Genomic DNA, 19,468 nt, shown 5'->3' on the forward strand with positions numbered 1-19,468 from the left:
TAGATATCAGGAAGCGCTACTTCACAGTCAGGGCGGCTAGGGTCTGGAACCAGCTTCCAAGAGAAGTGGTGCAGGCTCCTAGCCTGGAGGAGTTTAAGAGGAGGCTAGATGAACATCTTGCTGGAGTCGTTTGACCCCAGTACTCTTTCCTGCCATGGCAGGGGGTCGGACTAGATTATATGCTCAGGTCCCTTCCGACCCTAGAAACTATGAAACTATGAAACAGATTTACCTGACCTAAGGGTCTAGTATTTTGTCAGCTATTATTTGTGGTCTCCAGTTTTATCTACTCAAATTTGTATTGCTGCATAAAAGCATTAGCAAGCCCATTTAGGGAATACTAATAAGAAAAATCATGAAGAATCATTCCTTGCTGGTTGACATTATATAAAAGGAACCAATTAAACACTTAATCTAACATTTATGAAATATACCAGGACATTAAGTACCTTGTCTACATCTGATTCATAGACTAAGTGCCTGGCTTCAGCTTGTGCGTGATCATAGTCTTGTGGGAGAATCCAGTGCCGAATCTCTTCTTTGTCCATTTTTCCATCCTTGTTTAGATCCCGGAAATCTGAAAACTGCTCACGTTCAGTAACTACCCAGTCAGGTTCTGGTCCACCCTCCTCATTTGCAAACATATCAGCTGGAGGGGAGATCAAGGTTTGAAGTCATGATTAGCCGGTGAATTATATACAGTCCTCCAAGATACTTTAGCCAAGTACTAAAAGTATCACACTTGTAGTTTGTGTAGGACTTCTGAGAGTAGTAAAATGGGGTGTATGGTGGAAGATGCGTGTTTGTACACATCCTGTTCCACTAAAATGTTTTCACCATTGATGGTTTTATCCATTATTAAATTACCTTTTCAGTACACAAGTGGAAGACAAGGGAAGTTAATGGACATGCCCAGGAAACTGAACTGGCCCTAAGGATGTCTTCATGCAGGGTGTACACATAAGAAAGTTTACAGGATCTCTCTCAAACTGCAATCATGATCCTTCAAGTCACACTCAGACATATGGGGGGTGAGGGAGGGGAGGTGGGAAGAATGCATAGCAGCACTATGTCTTGTCCCTGCCAGCAAGTGTCTTTATGGATAACCATCAGAACTCAGCAAGGAGTTGGTGAAGGAGTAAAAAGCAGAGGGAACTAAAGAAAATAAAAATCCGCTACATGAAACTAAGCGAGCATTGTTCTGCTTTTAAAGAGAGCTGTATAAGAAAAATACATCTAAGTGAATAGGTTAACTTTTCAACTCCTCAGGTAGAAACATGTTCAAATGGAAGATAAAGAAGTGTGCCAGGCTGGGAAAAGATTAACAGGTCTGAGGCAGCCTGAGCTGTTGAACATCATAGCAATAAGCGTGCATACACTGGGCGCATCTACACATGCTATTAATGCACATGAATAAATTCCAGCACAGTTAGCACTAGAGTTAGCTGCTTTCTAGGTGCAACATCTTCATGTGTGTCTGGGACCTCACCAATCTGAGTCAGGGCAGAGCAGTTCCAGTTGACAGGGGAACCAGGGGGTCAGCCTGTCAGCACAGCACTGCTCTTCACCCCCCGCCTTCCAGCTCAACATGCTACAGAGGGTGTGGCTGGGGCACAAAGGTGCTACACTGTGGGACTAGGCATCAGGCAGCTCCCCACACACTGTAGCATCCTTGTGCCTGAGCCAGCCCCAGTCAGTCTACATGTGTTTCAGCACACATAATTACTCCACTGTAGGACAGTACTTGTCCTGGACAGTACTATCCTACAGTAGAGTTAATTCATTTACTGCACCCTAACATGGGAATATGTGTCAACTGTAACACTTTACTGCAGAGCTAATTAGTCAATTAAGTAGTAGAGTGCATATGTAGATGCACCCACTGTGACGTGATAGAGCCCATTCTTCTGAAACCCAGATTTGGGACACTGTGACAGCGGATGGAAGCTGAATTCTGTTGTACAAGAGCTACGCTACACACCAGACCATGCTGCAGGCAAAGCCATATTCCTGCCCAACCCATTCAGAAGGAAAATACCATACTGAAAGCTGTCATTTGTGTAAGGAAAAAATAAGGGGAGCTGTAGGTAAAAAAGGAGTGGTGATATAAAGAGGAGGTATTAACTCAGGAAAGCTCTGGAGGACAGTACAGGCCTTTCACATTTTTTTTTTTCTGTAGCATGAAATTCAACTCTAGAGGAGTATTAGTTTTCTCATTCCTCTTGCCCTCTCCCTCGTCCTCAACTGGGCTCCTTTTCCCCCAAACCCACCACCTTCGTGCTTACAATGTAAACCTGTTTTGTAGCTGACATTCCTCATCCCTTGTGGATTTGGTTGCCAAGGAAGTGCTGGCAATAAGTGCACACTATTTACGTGTTCCTAAGTCTCTATCAGCTTGGAGACCAGGGGCCAGCTGGCAACTGAAAGAGGTACAGATGCAACCCTCTTCAGGATATGGTCCAAAATGAGCAATAAAAACCACATGCGTCCACAGAACTAACCTGGATTCTCCACTACTATAACAGCCCTAAAATGAATGGAGCTATCAGGACTCTGGTCCACTCTGGTCAAAAGGTGAAATGTTTGACTGGGAAGATTTGAGCCCTACACTTTTTGGGGTTCTGATCATTGCAGTAGTCTCCATGGTCTTCAGCGGACTTTAGATCAGTCTCTTGTTTTGGAAAAAGAGATGGTAGTGTCCGTGCTTGTCTGTTTGTTTATTTTATCCTAGGTAAAGATAAAATATGGATATACCTTACTGCAACCATGGTTCAGTGCCAAAAAAATTGCTATTACCTTCTCACAAAGATAATTTAGGTACATTTTCCCCCCAACTGTTCAATAAAACTTCAGGTACCACCTTTTTTCCCCCAAATGTAGACACACAAGTTCTATATTGTTTATTTGAAGCAACTGACATGTCCTGTCAATTTGATTTTTATCATCCTTGCCAATGTGATGTGGTCGTGACTAGCACACTCCATTCTCCTATCTATAGAAGACAAGAGGAACCAGCATTCACATGGTAACAAATGTTGACAACTACCTTATAATTATACGTAGGTAGTGTCACTGAGCGAACAGAAATTATTGGGGAAATTATGCTGCACTGTTATTTCAGTCATAAATGAAGAGCATTTACATTTTAAAGCTAAATATAATTTACAAGGAACAGAAAATCCCTGCCATTTAATTAATGTGTGTATATTGCTCTTGACTGTATTTGAAGGGATCTTTAAGGTAGTATCAGAAACAGAAAGATTCATCAGAATTTAGTCTAATACTTTTATGATGGTATATTTCTTTTTTTTTTAAGCAATCACCAAGGGAGTGTGACATTTCACACAGGCAAAATACGTGTGCTGCCAAACTCCTGGGTTGTGCCTTCAAGGATCCAAGGGCACGACCAAAGTTTGACCAAATTAACTCACTGTGATTGATTTACTGTTCATGCTTCCCACTCTGCTCCCTTTGTGTCACCTGAGTGATGTGCTGGTGACCTTAATTCAGGCACTTCAGAATTACTGAGTGCTTGACTTTCCAAACTTAATGGTCTTTTCACAAAGTTTCTTTGATGTAATTCCTAAGGAGGGTGGTGGGGGGTGTTGTTTAATTTAAACTGTAAAATCAAAAATTCCATTGAGTGGAACTAAACTGATCCTTCCACAAACCATCACTAGAGCTGGTATTTTTAAACTCATGGCAGAATTTCCTATCACTTGAGGTCACAAAAGAACTGGCAGCAGTAGAAGGCTGTTATCTGCTACATGGAGATGACACTAGACATGCACTGAGGTACACACTTTGCTGGTGGGTTTCACAGCTATTTCCTAGATACAGAGGAATGTTGCAACTCAGGAATACTGGTTTCACTTCCAGTTTCCTTAGCCCAGTGTGTTCTGGTTGTTACAGTTCCTTCTGCTCCTTAATACATTTTGCTGCTATCCTGCTTGGCTCATACGTGTTCCCCACCCCTGCTTCTGGCCTGCTCCTCTCTTCTGGGTTCCCGCTTCTGCCTTCACATTCCCTCCCTTATTTCTAACTCATTCCCCTCCCTCTGCTTCTGTTCTTTTATGTCCTCCTACTTGTGTTTCTTCCCCCAGTTGGTTCCTACAATAACCAATTCCCATGCTCTTCCCTCTTCTCCTACCCTTCTCCATCTCTGGCTCCTCGTCCTGCTCCCCACCCCACTCATGTTCTTATCCCACTTGTCCTCTAACCCCCGTTCTTCTGTTTTCCCCTGACTCATCCTCCTAATCGCTTGCCCCAAGTTCCTATTCAAATGTTCTAAAATAGGGGTGTCAAAATCACCTCCTGCCCTGAGCCATTCCAGACTGTGGGACTCCTTGCGGCTGGGATCCAGCCCAAGGCAAAGACTGGCACAAGCCCAGGACCTGTAGTCACAGTGGCAGCTCTGGTTCTGACCCAGGGTGCCCAGTGGCAGCAGCACCTCAGGGCACATGGCTCTGACCCTGGTGAAGCCAGTGACAGAGGAAGAAGCAGTGTGCAGGCCAAGTAGCTGCCTGCCACAGCAGTCATGGTGGTAATGGGAAAAGAAGCCACAGGATGACCAGCCCTTCATCAGCCTTTGCTCAGCCTCCTATTGCCAGTCACTGCATCCACTGGGGCCCACAGGCTGGATCCAGCCTATGTCGTGTATGTTTAACACCCATGCTTTCAGATATACCATCCACTGTTCTTCATCCTTCAGGCTGCTTCTCAGGAATAGTTACACTTCCCAAAAATCAGCCCTAGGCTGACACCAAGATCAGAAAATTTTGGCCCAAAGCATTTAAATTTGGTAAACTTATAAGCAACAGAAAAGCAGGCTTCTATAATGGAAAGTACTGGGTAGCTTTTAGTCCAGTTTCACTACCTCACTAAAATTAAACAAAACTTTGTTCACTTCAGACAATGGGATAGCTACACAAACTGTATCTTTGTGCTGTTAATATTAACTTAAACCCAAAAGGAGTGGTCTATAACTGTCTAAGTGTTTCTTGTTAAATGTTAACAAAAGTCAAAGAAACCCTCATCCAGCACTTACCGATGTACTCATCTTGATCCACAAATCCATCCTCATTTTTGTCAATATCTTGCAGCGTTTCCTAGAAAATAGTTTTATGAAAGTCATTAAGAGATAGCTGAAAATTCCAACAAAGGTCTTTCATAAACCAGGACCCAGTTCTTCCCAAAATTATAAAAAATGAATTCCTAAAGTAAATCTTAAATTGTTTTACACTATTTAGCCATTCTGTGTTTTATAACAGTGGTTCTCAACATTTTTTATACCAGGACCCATTTGTAAACATCAGTGGCCAGTCCTGATCCAGTGCCCCTCACTCCCAACCCACTGCCTCCCACCCCCAGGCCCCAGCCCCACAGTGTGTGGGGCAGGAAGTGGGTTTGGAGGGCATGGAGGCCCCCAAGCAAAGCACCTCACAGGCTGGAAGTCTGCCAGCCTGCAAGGGAAAAGCCCTGTTTCCCACATTTTTCTCCTTTAAGGAGAATCCATTTTTAAAAGTTTGTTCGTGACCGTTTCATATCATCTTGCGAGCCACTTTCGGGTCATGACCCACAGGTTGAGAAACTTTGTTTCAGAAGACTTCAAAACTTAGAGAGATGGCCTATTCTTGTATTCCATGTGCACAGGATACTTTATTCTAAACTCCAATGTGAGTTCTGTGATCACAAGGAATACAAAAATCTCATGAAGAAATTCATATGCATGAATCTGGTGACTTAACTATCTAGACCAGCAATTCTTAATCAGGGTTTTGCATCACCCTGGGTACTTTGAGATCCTTTCAAGGGTGCCCTATGGTGCTACACAATGTTCACTGTTTGGCATGCAAACACAATTCACAAGATAAACCCAATTTTTCACACAGGGATCCATAATGTTAAAAATGTTTTGACCTGTTGTCTCTCCCAGTTTTTTGCAACAGAAGAGTTTCTCTATTATTTTTCTGTATTCAAAAAACAGATGAAAACTCTGAGCTAATATTTTTTGAGGGATGCCTTAGTCTAAAATGGTTGAGAACCACTAACCTATACATTTACATTGCATTAGTCACTCCACTATCTAGTACCAACTCCAAATTTAATTCTTAAACACACAGCAAAACACCTAATTCTGTTTTGATATATAATTTTCACTGGTATTTTGGCACAAATATGTACTCTAGACACTTCTGTTTCACTTAAGAGTGCCCAAAGTAGTTGGTGGTTTGTTTGTTTTAAATCTCATTAGACAAATAGAAATAGGGCGCTTATTTATTATTTTCAGTTTTATTGTTTATGCGTCTCTAAAACCCTGCTCTGAATAGTTAAAGAAGTACTTCAAAGCTCACATCAGAAGAATAAAAGCATATGGAATGTCACTGGTTTTGCTTTGCTTACCAAGACAACTATGTCTTTCATATGCTCAAACTCCTCTGGGTGAAGGAAAGCTGTGAACTCCTCACGCGTGGCAGCTGAGTCTCCATCCAGGTCTGCAGTTTTGAATCGCCTCTCATCCCTGGGAAGCATTTTTTTAAAATTGTGTTGATCAGTCGCATCTTGAAATTCTTCTGGATTTTCTAGAGATTAATCAGAGAATCTCAAAACCATACATCTTTACTGATACATTATCTCTGTGTTTAGACTCACAGCCTGATCCATCTGCTATCTTTTCACTACGTTATCATCATGCAAGAGACCGAGTTGCTAGAATATACTAAAAACTTGTATATACCTATATTAAAAGGCTCCTTGTTGCTACAGCAGCTACATTGTTACTATGGGAGACTTTGAGATTCTAGTTGTAAATTGAAGATCAGAGGCCAGCTGTTAACGTGTTTTTGCAACGTACTGGGGTTCTACCTTAAGAATGACAAGCCTAATTTAGTTTACTTCAACACTGCTGCTCCCAAGTTTTAGGAGTACATTCTTTCCTCTTCCCTATTTCTCTCCTTATTAATCTGTTCATCCACTCTAGGTGCAACTTTTCATTTCAGAAAACAGTATGAATGAGAGAATAAAGTGCAATGAAGCATCTTCTGGAGCAAGTAGAGTACTTGTGATATACAGGTGGGTAAACAGTGTCTACCATAATTGAAATAAAAGACTTTTCCTTAAGGTGCTCAAACAATGTACATTTCAAGTCATTTTGTTCAGATATTTTATTTAGATACAAATATTGCTCTGTAGGTCAATGCAGTTGAAAGGTCATGTGTCCCATCCCTGTCTGTGTCTCCCCCACCACGCCCCCCTCCACGTTACAGGAAGGACTGTTTGGTGTTTTCCTATCTTCTGACATATTTTCTGTTCTGACTCTTCAGCAACTAGACTATCACCTTTTGAGAAAGATTACTTTGTTTAGCAAAATGACCCTATTTTTGTAGTGTAGCTATATTTGCTTCTTCCTGCACAAACTATGACTTTATATTTCTAAGGCTTGAGCCAGCATATGCTGGGATTGATCATAGAATCATAGGGCTGGAAGGGACCCCAGAGGATCATCAGGTCCAGCCCCCTGCATAAGCAGGAAAGGCATCTGGGGTCAGACATCCGCAGCCACGTGATCGTCCAGTCTTCTCTTGAAGACTTCTAGGGTAGATGCACCACCTCCGGGGGGAACTTGTTCCATAGTCTGGACACCCTAATTGTAAAGAACTTTTCCCTACCATTCAGCCTTAAACTATCTTCCAGGAGTTTGTGGCTGTTGTTTTTAGTTTTCCTCTTCTCAGATATATGCCTCTGATATAATGGTAAGCCGCAATCAGGTTCCCTCTCAGCCTTTTCTTTAGTCTGAAGAGTCCGAGATCCCTCAGCCTCTCCTTGTATGGCTTGCCATGCAAGTCCCTAATCATACGGGTGGCTCTTCTCTGGATCCTCTTGAGTTTTAGCACGTCCTTGTTGAAGTGCAGCGCCATTTGTAGTACTGGTCAGGTTAGCAATGCCAAGCCTGTAGGTGTGCTGGGGGTTCTTCCTTCCCAGATGCAGCACATTGCATTTCTCTGTGTTGAACCTCATCTGGTTCTGTTCTGCCCAACATGCCAGCCTGTCTAAGGCTGCAGATACAAGCAGACCACCTGAGGGTATGTCTGCACAACCCCATATCTTGGTGTGATCCTCAAACTTGGCCAGTGGGCTTTTCACCCCCTCATCCAGGTTGTTGATGAAGATATTGAACACCTGGGGTACACCACTGCCCACATCTCACCAGGACAACATTTGTTCATTTGGTTTGGTAGCTTTCATCACTGAGTCGTTATCTCTCAAGTCTGAGGCAGGTAAAAATCCAACAGCAAGTTCTGTGAATACATTTTACATGGGATTTGATGAAGTTTTCCAGTAAAAGGAACTAGTTTCTGTTTAGTATACATTTTGGAGAAAAATCATTTAGGTCTGGGCCAAGCAGCTTCTGGATTATGCTAAATATAATTTTTCCTGGTGAGTGCAATATAAATGTCTAATTAAAATAAATTATTTTGGTCTGTAAAAATCCCTAGTGTCAATTCCTACATCAGTAATGATTAACCAAATCTCCTTTCTGTTCTTATTTCCAGCTCCTCCACTATTTTTTTGTTAGTGTATCTGCTTGAGCTGACAGTTTCTAGTTTTTGGGTTCATTCCATCCATTTGTTTTCAGACAATAAGTCTGGTGGAACTCTCTTGATTTGGGGAATAGCCTGTTCTGCATTACTGCAGACAGCTGGACTAAATGACCCTTAAGATCTCGGCCAACCTTGTCATTCCATGACTGAACAACTGCTTCTTCCTGACAAAATGGCTGTTGAGTAGAGCAGGAGTTTGAACGCATCTGGCTTATCTTTTCTACCCATAATTTTGCTCTCATTCAAATGTGGAGTTCAATAAAGCCCTGAAAAATTAAGTAAAACATTTTCACCAGAATCTCTGTTACTTTCTATTTAAGTTTCCACCAGAAACACAGAAAGCTTTCACCAGAAACTTCTGTGCCTGGCACAAGGCACAGAAATCTCATAAATCAGTTCCAGCCAGGACCATAACTTGGTTCCCTCCTCTCTCCTTTCCCTCTGTATGAGATGGAGCAAAACCTGTAACTCTTACGTTCTCACATTAAAATATTTGGTGAATTAAGTTTAATGTGATGCTCCAATATTTGGTGCACCTTGTTAGTGTTGAGTAAATTATTGTACTCATTTTCACTGATCGTAGTAGAGTTTCTCTTATTTATTCCTCTCTTACTCCATTTCAATGACTGTTTTTCAGTTTGCATCAAACAACCTTCCCTCCAAATTTCACAGGGATTTTAGTTGACTGTAGCATGCACCTGAGGCAGTCATGCTAGCATGACAGATGGAGCCACTACAAACCATCACAACACTCTGGAGATTATATGTAGGTGTATTCAAGTAAAAGGCTTTTCCCAGAGTCAAAAAGAAGTAGCAAAGTTCTAATTTATACCCACAAAAGCCAAGAAATTCAATGCCAGTATCCTTACATTTCCCTCTTGTACCTAGATCTTGACATGTCACGTCTCTGTGGGTGCTGCAATATCTAGGTTAAAAAGAATGGATGAAAAGTAAAGCTCCAAGATTCATTCTAATTTAAGGCGTATGTCAGATACTCTGGATAAAATCTCTGTGCCACTGGAGTACACGGCTGCACTGGAGTTAGGATTTTACCCCTTAGCTTCATTTTAAAAAGGTGTTTTTGCTTAGTAAGATAACTTGTGGTCTCCCCACTCAAGTACAGTAAGATGGGTTCTGTAATATGTAGTACTGTATTAATATTGGAGAAAACCTATTTTTTAAAAACTGTTCATAGCATTTGGATTGGGTTTCATTTTTTACAAAGAATCTGTTTGATACAAACTGTTCATTTTGTCAAGTTTAGACAGCAAACAGAGCTTTGACAACTGGCAAACTGGGTGATATTATCCACCAGCTACATGTCTGTTGGGTAGAACCTAAACATTATTTTTCAGTTAAAAGTGAGAAATATTCCAGGGTATTCAGTAGCATGAAATTAATGTGTATTCCATTAAAAAAAAACAGCCTTATCACTAAACTGATTAAAAACTTGAGAAACTTGTATTCATGGTGAACCAATTTCAAAATTAAGACATCAAAAGACTCATCTGATTATAAGACAACTGCTGTGGGAAACAATTTTGTTTAATTGTAAGTGTTCACTGAAATGAGATTAAGACTGTGCTCTTCATAGTTTGAGATTAGTATCGTGTGCATCTACAGGACTGGAAGGGAACTCATGGGACAGTGCTTGCATTCACCTGCTATCCCAGGTAACCATGTCGTGTAATTCCTTTCACAAATTTATCAGTATCTATCTTAAAACTAGGTAGGTTTTTCACATCACTACTTTTCTAGGAAAGCCATTCCAGAGCCTCACTGCTGTGATGATTAGAAACCTTTTAAATTTTGCCTTTGAAATCTATCCATGGCCTGTTTATACCCCTTGCTCTTGTGCCAGCACTGTCTTTTAGCTTAAATAATTAGTTTGTCTCCTGAGGTTTACCCTCCTGATATTTTCATAGAGAGCAGTTATATGCCATCTCGGCCCTCATTTTGCTAGCCTAAATAAATCAAACTCTTTCAGACCCCTCTCACGATAGGCTCTCCAATCCTCTCATTGTCATACTATTATTCTTTGCACTTGTTCCAGTTTGAATGCATCTTTCATGAACACAGGCACATCTAAACGTGCATTAATGTGCCTTTGCTACTGAGCATTAAGTTTAGTACTTCTAATGAGGCACTACATAAAGGCACATTAGCCCATGCTAACGCGCAGTAGGCAAAGGCAAACTTTTTTTTTTATGATGCTTAATGCACAGTATATTCATTCTACTGAGCATTAGTGCATTAGCAGAGTTTTTGCTGTGACATGCTAATGCGCAGTAGTATAAGCTACTGCGCTTTACAGTGTCTCATAGAGAGGTGCCCACAGAATACCAGAAGAGTCCAGGATGTTTCAGACAATGTCAAACCACTGTCTTATACAATAGCATTAATACCTCCATATCTGTATTAAAGCTTTTCTAAAGAGGCAGCATATGGCGCTCTCTCTCAGATATTCCCTGAGAGAGAGACACACGCCCTGAAAATGGAACTAAAGGGGTATGAAATACTTAGGTTGATCCTCAGCATAGACACGAATTTCACCCAGAGTCACAAAGAATATTATGATATAGCCTTTGAAGTTATAGAAATGATTCTTCCAGAAAAAGTACTTATGTTCTTATATCCTGGGATCAATAATTTCTATTAAGTTGCTTTAGTGAGCACAATGTCTTCTTTTCTCTTTACTAAATCCAGTCTACCTTATTTCAATATCCTCCAGCAACTCTATTTTGGCACCCGAATATTTATATTCTATATGGTGATAAGACATACAGGATAATATTCTAGTTACATCCCATTCAAAACTTTCTACCAGGGAGAAGAAAAATTTTTTGTGCATATTTTTTAAAAAGTCCTATGCCATTTTCAGTTAAAAAATAAATGTAGAAGCTTGACTTTAGAGAGAGAGTTTAATAGTTATGAACTGGGCTGATAGTTCTGGTGTCTGTGAATCAACAACAGCATCACAAATACGTGGCAGCCATGTATGTCTTAAGAGTCCACATCTAAGAAAGAGAAGTTAAGTGTTCATTCAGGGCATAGCTTCAATGAGCTTTGAACTGGACCGTCACTTCATGCTACTGAACATGCCTTACTGCTGAAAATGTGCAAAGGGGTGCCAATTGCAGTGGCAGACCAACTCCGTGCTGGATCAGACCAATGGTCCATCTAGGCCTGCATTTTATCTCCGACAGTGGCAGAAATGGATGCTACAAAGGGAAAGCATTAAGCTTGATCTCTAAAATAATCTATCCCCTATTTAATACATTTCCTCTGGCATCTCTAAACCAATAATGGTGGATGCCAGGAGAAACATCTCCAACCATTGTATTCAACAGCCATTAATAGATCTATCATTCATGAATTTATCTAGTCCTTTTTTGAACCTGGCTATGGTATCCGCTTTCCACCACTATGGTAATAAGTTCCACAAGTTATCTATGTGTTGTGTAAAAAAGTACTTTTTCTTATTAGTTTTAAACTTGTCCCCTACTAATTCCAGTGGGTGACCCACTAACATGCTGCATGCTCTTTGAGTGAAACGCACTAATATTTAATTGTTCAAATGTGGCCATATTCAGCACCTCAATTACACTTCCTACAGAAATAAGCCATAGCTTTCAAATATAGTAAAAAATAAATGTTTCCTTATGTCTGGCCATTTAAGGGTTGAACATTTAGAATAGATCATAATCTGCAGTAATTCTGACAAAATAATTCCTTGCTACTTTAATCAACAATTGCATTATAAATTTAGACAGTATCCAGCTCTAAAAATTCACAAACAACTGATTAAATGCATATTTTGTTGAGTTGTTATACACTACTGCATCACCCTTCTCTGAATAGTAAAAGCAGAGACTTTTACCTCAGCTGCACTATTTAAGCCCTCTCCCTGAAGACTTAAGAATTCAGAAGCTAACACTTAGGGCCAGATCCTGTTCCAGCTAGTAGTCAAAGTGGGCCTAGATGTCTAAATGTGAGACTGTTCTATCCTGCTCAAATGCTGGAAAAAACATCAGTGAAAAAGGTGAGTGACTGCATTTTGTGACTTAGTTTTAAGACTAAGATGATGGAGTGTTACAAAAGTAAGAACATTAACAGCTTTTCAAAGACTCAAACAAGGTGGAATAGGGCTGCATTTAGGTGCCTATGTCCTCTAACAGTGAAACAGGATCCAGCCCCTCATGTAGATGATTCTATTATTCAAATGAGCAGGTAAGTGACTCTTGATCCCTGCACTACATTATCTGCCAATTTAGCATGAGAGAGGTATGTGAAAAGGTCCCAAAGGTGTGCCCCACTCCTGTTGATTTTGAATGAGAACATCATACCTAACTCCCTTGATGCTTTAGCTTGACAATTATAGCCTGAAAGACTGTGTTTTGGAGAATCTTACCTAGATAATAACCATATGTAGCTTGTTTGTATTCTTCCCAGGAAATTTTATTATCTTTGTTCAGGTCGTAATCTTTCCAGACTTTCGCTACATTTTCATAGATGTAGCGTTTCTGCACTCGTTTAATCCAGTTTTTCAACTCCTCTGCTGTGACATAACCATCTTTGTCATCATCTATTCTATCAACAATTTTCCTGCAAAAGAGAGAGAAACCATGGATAGCTGGGCAAGGAAATGAAATGTATGTTCCAGTCCAGTTCTGTTATGCGGCACAGGAGCCTAACTGTGTCTTTCCTCAGCCAGCAGAAGCAAATGGCCAGTGCTTCAGAGACATACCCCACTGCTACAACAATATTGTATTTACAGAACATGCTAAAAAACATTAGGTAGTACATTATTAAATACTGCCATAAATAATTATAACTGAGTTATTATGATAAAAAAAAAAATCAATTGACAACGTCCATGAAAGGTTGTATTCTTGATATTTTTACAAACATGCATGCAAGCACACATGTATGTATATGTGTACATATCCATGTATAAATCAAGAATGCATCCTTTATTACACACACTATCTTATCTTACTTGGAAGGAAAATCTTCTTTCAGGACCTGGAAAGAATGGCCATACTGGGCTCTGAGCATATCAGCATGGAGAACAGATCTTTATCCCAAGACGCAGGAAGGCTATAGTGTTGCTAGACTAGGCTTCCCACAGCCAAAAGCTGGGAACTTTATAGTCCCTGCTGTGGCCTTTCTATGAAGCCAGCATTAAGGCAGGATGATCTATGCAGGGCTCTATAGAATGCACAGTATCTACACTCCCTACACAGCCTTCACCCTACCTTCCCCAAAATGCACTGTTCATGTTGCTAGCAGTCCCTACGTAGGCCTTTATTCACTAATTCACCATACCAAGCCTCCATCAGTAGACCTCCAGTCACTAATGCTAATTAATCAACCTCTGAAGGCTGAGAGCCCTCTAATTTCTGATTAAGTCAACAACACTGAAAGTGCTCAGAGGTTCTTGGGGAGTCTCCCCTTCTTAAAAACATGTCCTAAGCAAAGCTCTAACGTGCTCAAGTCTAAACTCTCAAACTATGCAACAAGAATAATCTCTTGAGAACTGAGGCTCTCCAAAATCATTGTTCTACAAGTTATTTTTTCCTTAAAGCCAAAAAAAGAAGATTCAAAGAAGATGAAGTGTTGACTTATCAACTCAGTAGTACAATGATGAGCTGAGTTTTCTTTAGGCTTTCTTATACATTTTGCTCTACTGCAGGCTTGCCAATGCACCACTATAACCACGGTGGGAAGGAGCAGCTTTATGTTATAGAAGAAAGGGCATAAAAGACAGTACTTATATTTAAACCTCTCTCCATTATACCCAGCAGTGTAACAAAATTCCTATTTATACCTGCAAGGAAAACATAACTTTGAAGCACAAGTAATATTTTTGTATCAAAACATGTATGGCGTCTCTTAAAAGTCCATTTTTTGATGCACTGTTATTTTTTGTGCTTAACAGGCACCTTGTTGATTTTATTGGTTCAGTCAGCCTTTATCTATAGAAAAACATATAAACTACATTTATTCTAAAGGTAAAATTTAATCTTTCCTTTAAAACAGAAACGTTTCCATGCGTTAAATTTGTTCCATAGTAAACAGTGTTTTTAGAATCACCCTGCACTGTTTCTACCCCAAATATTGCAGTCTTTTGCCAGCATGTGCGAACTTAAGTGTTACGATGATGCTTACATTTTCACATTCCAAGCTAGGAAAAATACAAAATTATAATTAGTTCCAAAGTAATGAGTGTCAAGAACAATAATAAAGTATTTCCTTTTTCAAATCTGCTTTTTAGTGTCCTTTAATTATTCAAAGAAGGAGCCCACAGCATCAAATTCGGCCCCCCAATTTTACTGATAAGAATGGAAATTATGTGTGCCCTGCAGTATAAGCAGCCCAGTACTGAAGGGATCTCCTCTGCGATCACAGCACATGCATCACATAATCCCTTTTTTAAATTAATCAAGCTCCATTGTAAGAGTAGCTGGGTTTTTGACTCCCCACTCCTGTATTAGAAAGCTGCTTCAGAAACTTCCCATTCTGCTGCTTAGAAAGCTTCTAATTTTAAGCCTCTATTATTCATGGCCAGTTTACACACACATGTTCTTGTGCCAGCATTGTCCTTGGGCTCTAGTGAATCTTATCCAACAGCAAAAGAAATGTGCTCCAAGTCTTGACTCAGTGGCTAGAGACAGACGTTGCCAGATGAAGTAGATCAGCTGTCCTGGGGTGTGTTCCAGCACAGGTGATCCGCTTCACTGGGTGAAGTGCACATCACCCATTATCCTGCCCACTGATCTTGCAGGACAACAGATGACAAGGTCCCTGCGTGCAGAGATGTGCCCAGAAAACTTGGAGGTACCTCTCTGGAAGCAGGGGAAAGCCAAAATGCTCTAGTAAGTTCACTGGGCAGGGGCCATCAATCAGCTGATTGGTGATCTCAACCCTGGGACTGAACCAGAGTGAATTTGACACTCCGGTGCAGTTCCAGGACTGGATCAACCAATCCCATTTGTGGTCCCAGTCCCAGAACCACACCAACGTTCCAGCTTTCCTTGCTTCTATAGACATGCCCCTGGAATCTCCCCAGTTCGCTGCATTTGAATCAATTCTCAAGTTGCCCATATACACCAATTAGAACATACCAGCTGCTGCCCTTTTGAAACACATGCATTCATGTGACCACAGAATTCAGTATACTGCTTTTAATCTCAAAGGGAGATATTATTCCTAACTAAACAGCATGTTTGCTCCTCAGAATCCTTCTTCAGGCCTCCAACTGGATGAGCCACAGGTGGAAGCCTGCCTTATAGCTTCTAATGGCTAAAGGAGAGTGCATTATTCTATATAAGGAAAAAGAGGTGAGTGTCCTCCTTTAACAGCTCCCACTACCCTGATGACCCACAAAGTCAAGTAACTAAAAAGACACCTCCCCACCCCTGCTGACCCCAGCCACTGGGAATTGTTCTCCTGCTAACCACTGTTACTGGAACAGAAAAGAAAAGTACACTGGAACTGACTGGTAAACCTTTTCTTCCTTTTTTTTAAATCAGGAATCTGCCCTACAGTCTTTTCTGCCCAATCGCCATGTTCATCAGTGAATTTACCCCATGGCAAATATGACTTTATTGATTTGATTGACATCTCTATCTATTGTTAAATGCAGTAAGTAACTGATATGATTCTACCAGAGGCCTCCCTGCTATTTTTAACACTTCCTTAACACCCCCAGAAATCGTTGGGGCTAAGAAGCTGTGCTGCTTGGAAACTGCATTCCACTTGCATTTTTCTGCAGCTCAACTGCATCTCTTTTGTGATGTACACATCACCTGTTTGCTTACCACTGAAATAATTCTTGTGTTTTTGCCATCACTTTTATCCAAATGTTGTAAATACCTATTTATTTACATGCAAATGCATACTAGCAGTGAGGGCTTTGCAGTAGAACAAAAAGTAACTTTTTAATCAGAAGAGTCTTGTTGCTCTCATTTAAAAGTGACTAATTCTTTAACACAGCAGAAATTCAAAGACAGCATTCCACAAACATAGGGCTAGAACCAAAATATAGGCAATAAACACTAAGCTACTTACAAAAATCATGAAACCAACTGGTAAATAAATTGCTTTTCCTCATAGTTCTATCAGCTGGAATGAGGGGGAATCCTGCCCCCAGCTCCTGAATGGTCACACCAGGGCAATGTCTCTGCACAATGACAGTAAAATTGAGGGGACATGCGGGTCCTGCAACCTACAGGTAAAGAGCCTAGCTCTGAATATATTCCCTATGTGCCAGCACAGACAGGAATTTGAAGAGCAACATAGATGGGAGGACTAAAAGCAACAATATAAGCTGAAAGGAAGATACGTCCTCAACACAAAGCTGTTTTGGATGGCTGCCCAGCCCAGGGCTCACTGCTAGCTGCCCCACCAGCAGACGGGGCCAGGGCTGGGACCTGTCCCTCCCCTGCAGCTCTTTCCAAGCCCCTAGCCCCATATCAGGGCGCGCCCCGCTGCCTGGGCAGGGGAACATTGCCCCTGCTCAGGCTTTGTCACTGGAGCCAACCCAGCAGCAGGCAGCTCCAGGGGGCTGAGAGCAATCTCCTGGCCCCCTGCTCCTAGAGCTCCCGCTGGCTGCTGCAGGGAGCCAGTGCAGGGCCAGAGAGGACAGGAGCAGACTGCTGCTAGGAGCAGCAAATCTGTCCCTGACTCCCCACACATGTAGACACCTGCCCAGGGTGGGTTTACTCGAAAGCACTCTTAAAAAGAAGAGAGGGTCCTGATCCAATCCAATCCCCCATGGCAATAAACTGTGTGGCTAAGATCCTTGCACCTGGAGGCATTTGTGGACTCGGGGCTACCACCATGGACTGTGCCCCAGGCGCCAAACTTAGTTGTATGGTATGAACAAGCTTCATGTGGGCAGAGGGAGAGAGTAGTTTGAGGGGGTAGTAACCCAAAGAGATAGGACAGGAGTGAGCAGAACCAGGGCAGCTACAGCAACAGTACCCACAGGTGAGCAGGAAGGCATGTTTGAAGGGCTCCAGCCAACACTGGGCACTGTGCTGTATGAAGCGACCTTCAGTTGCCAACCTTCAGCTCCAGCCCAGCAGCAGTGAGAGACAAAGATCATGCAAGCATTTAGAGCTGTGTGAGGAGGATGGTTTTCCAGTGTCACTGTGTGCTGCTCCCGCTTCCCAGGCAGCTTATTCCAGAAGTCCCCCGGCAGCACTGGGAGGCAACTTGCCCCACGGCTCAACTGAGAGCCAGCAAAGCCTTCCCCATGCCTGCCAATGATCAGGAATGTGCAAGCTCTGCACAAGGCCCTCTGTGCCATGGCAGCCCCGCACCCAGGCCTCCAGCTCCAGCAAAGCACCAGGCTTCAGAGAGCAAGAGAAAGGGCGGCTCAAACCAAGTGCCCTGCCCACTTCTCCATTGAAGCCTTCCCTTTTTCTTTCCACTGTGCACTGAGGCAGTGGGACCTCCCTCTGCCACGTTATCAGCTGCGGGGGAGGGGGTGGTGGTACTCCTCCTCCTCCTCCTCCTCCTCCTCCCTGAGGAGTCCCAGAGTCTGAGGCTCCCACCTAGGGACAAGCCCAACCTTGCCTTACAACACCCTGTTGCACCAGGCTCTTCGGGGTAGATGCAGCATCTTTTATTAGACCAACTAAGTGGAGTGGAGTGGAGTGGAGCAACTGTTGCCAACCAAATCGTTGGCAAAAACTGCTCTTTGCAAGGGGCACAAACACTCTTCTTCAGGCCTAGGGAGAGTCTTGCAAAAAGCAATTTTCCCAGCCATTTAGTTAGGCTAACGAAAGATACTGTATCTACCCAAAGAAACTTGTCTGCCTTGTAGATGATCCCAGGCCGCAATCAACCCCTAGGGAAAGCGCGTTTCCTCCCCTCCCCTCCGTCCTGCAGAAACAGCCCGGCCCAGCCCGCATCCTGCCCCTCTCACCCCAGCTTCTCCTTGCTCTCCTCCGGCGTGAGCTGATCAAACGTCTTGGCTTCCTCCTTGCCCAGGAAGGCCTCGTGGTCGTACTGGAAGCTCTGGTTGTCCTCGTGCGGCCGCTCGCCCAGCTCGGGCTCGGGGTGCACGACCCGGTCCTTCCTGAAGGTGGGTTTGCCCCTTGCGCCGCCGGCGCACAGCAGCACCAGCACCAGCACCAAGGCGCCGCCGCCGGGCCGGCCGCCCATGCTGCCCCTCGGAGCGCGGGACGCCGCGGCCGCCGCCCGCGCCGAGCTGGCCCTGTCCCGCCCCCGGCAGCGCGCGCCACTCCTCGGGGCCGCGCCCGGGTGACTCCGGCCTGCTCCACTCAGGGAGGAGGTTGCACGGCGGGGCGGCTCCGGCCCCCGGAGTTACCGCGCTCGCTATTGGGCCGGGGCTGCTGTGTGGCGGCTGGCGGGGCTGGGGCGCCACGTTTGCAAGACGGCTCCGGCCTCCCCGCCCCGCAGCGCGCCGGGTTTGAGCTGCCCGCGGCCGGGGAAGGGGATGGAAATAGGGGACCAGCCGCGGGGAAGCACCAGCCCAGGGGCCCGTGCCGGCTGGGCCCGGCTGCCCAGCGGCAGTGGCAGGGTTGTTTCTTGTACTGATGATTTCGTGTCCAAATCCGTTCCCAGTGTGGACGGGGCAGAGCTCAGCGGTTCGAGCCTATGGGGCAAGACCGCCCGCAAGTATCCTCCCTGCAGGACTCTGCAGCCTGGACCCTCAGATGCCGCCCCCCCCCGCTTAGCGCTGTTTCGCTATAGTGCTCGTTTGACATTGATACCTGATTTCACTTAGCGCTCCGTGAGTTTCACTGTAACGCTTGTGGTTTCATCGTGGGTCGTCGGATACTTTCGGTCTCGTTTAACGCCATTGGCAATGCGTAGGGGGCACGTGCACCGCC

The 19,468-nt window shown here is 43.4% G+C and overlaps 1 protein-coding gene across 1 annotated transcript in view; it reads right to left on the bottom strand.

Moving 5' to 3' along the window:
* The window catches only part of RCN1 (reticulocalbin 1), a 21,390-nt gene extending 2,540 nt beyond the window's left edge, over positions 1 to 18,850 (bottom strand). The window contains exons 1-5 of the mRNA XM_019551985.1: positions 18,538 to 18,850; positions 13,012 to 13,205; positions 6,403 to 6,581; positions 5,048 to 5,108; positions 450 to 649 (exon numbers count right to left, since the gene is read on the bottom strand). Of these exons, the coding sequence (XP_019407530.1) occupies positions 450 to 649; positions 5,048 to 5,108; positions 6,403 to 6,581; positions 13,012 to 13,205; positions 18,538 to 18,776 (873 nt within the window). The 5' untranslated portion in view covers positions 18,777 to 18,850. The remainder of the gene's footprint in view (positions 1 to 449; positions 650 to 5,047; positions 5,109 to 6,402; positions 6,582 to 13,011; positions 13,206 to 18,537) is intronic.
* Positions 18,851 to 19,468: the final 618 nt, after the last annotated feature.

Source organism: Crocodylus porosus, unplaced genomic scaffold (genome assembly GCF_001723895.1).
Source record: "Crocodylus porosus isolate Cpor-Errol unplaced genomic scaffold, CroPor_comp1, whole genome shotgun sequence".
NCBI lineage: Eukaryota > Metazoa > Chordata > Crocodylia > Crocodylidae > Crocodylus > Crocodylus porosus.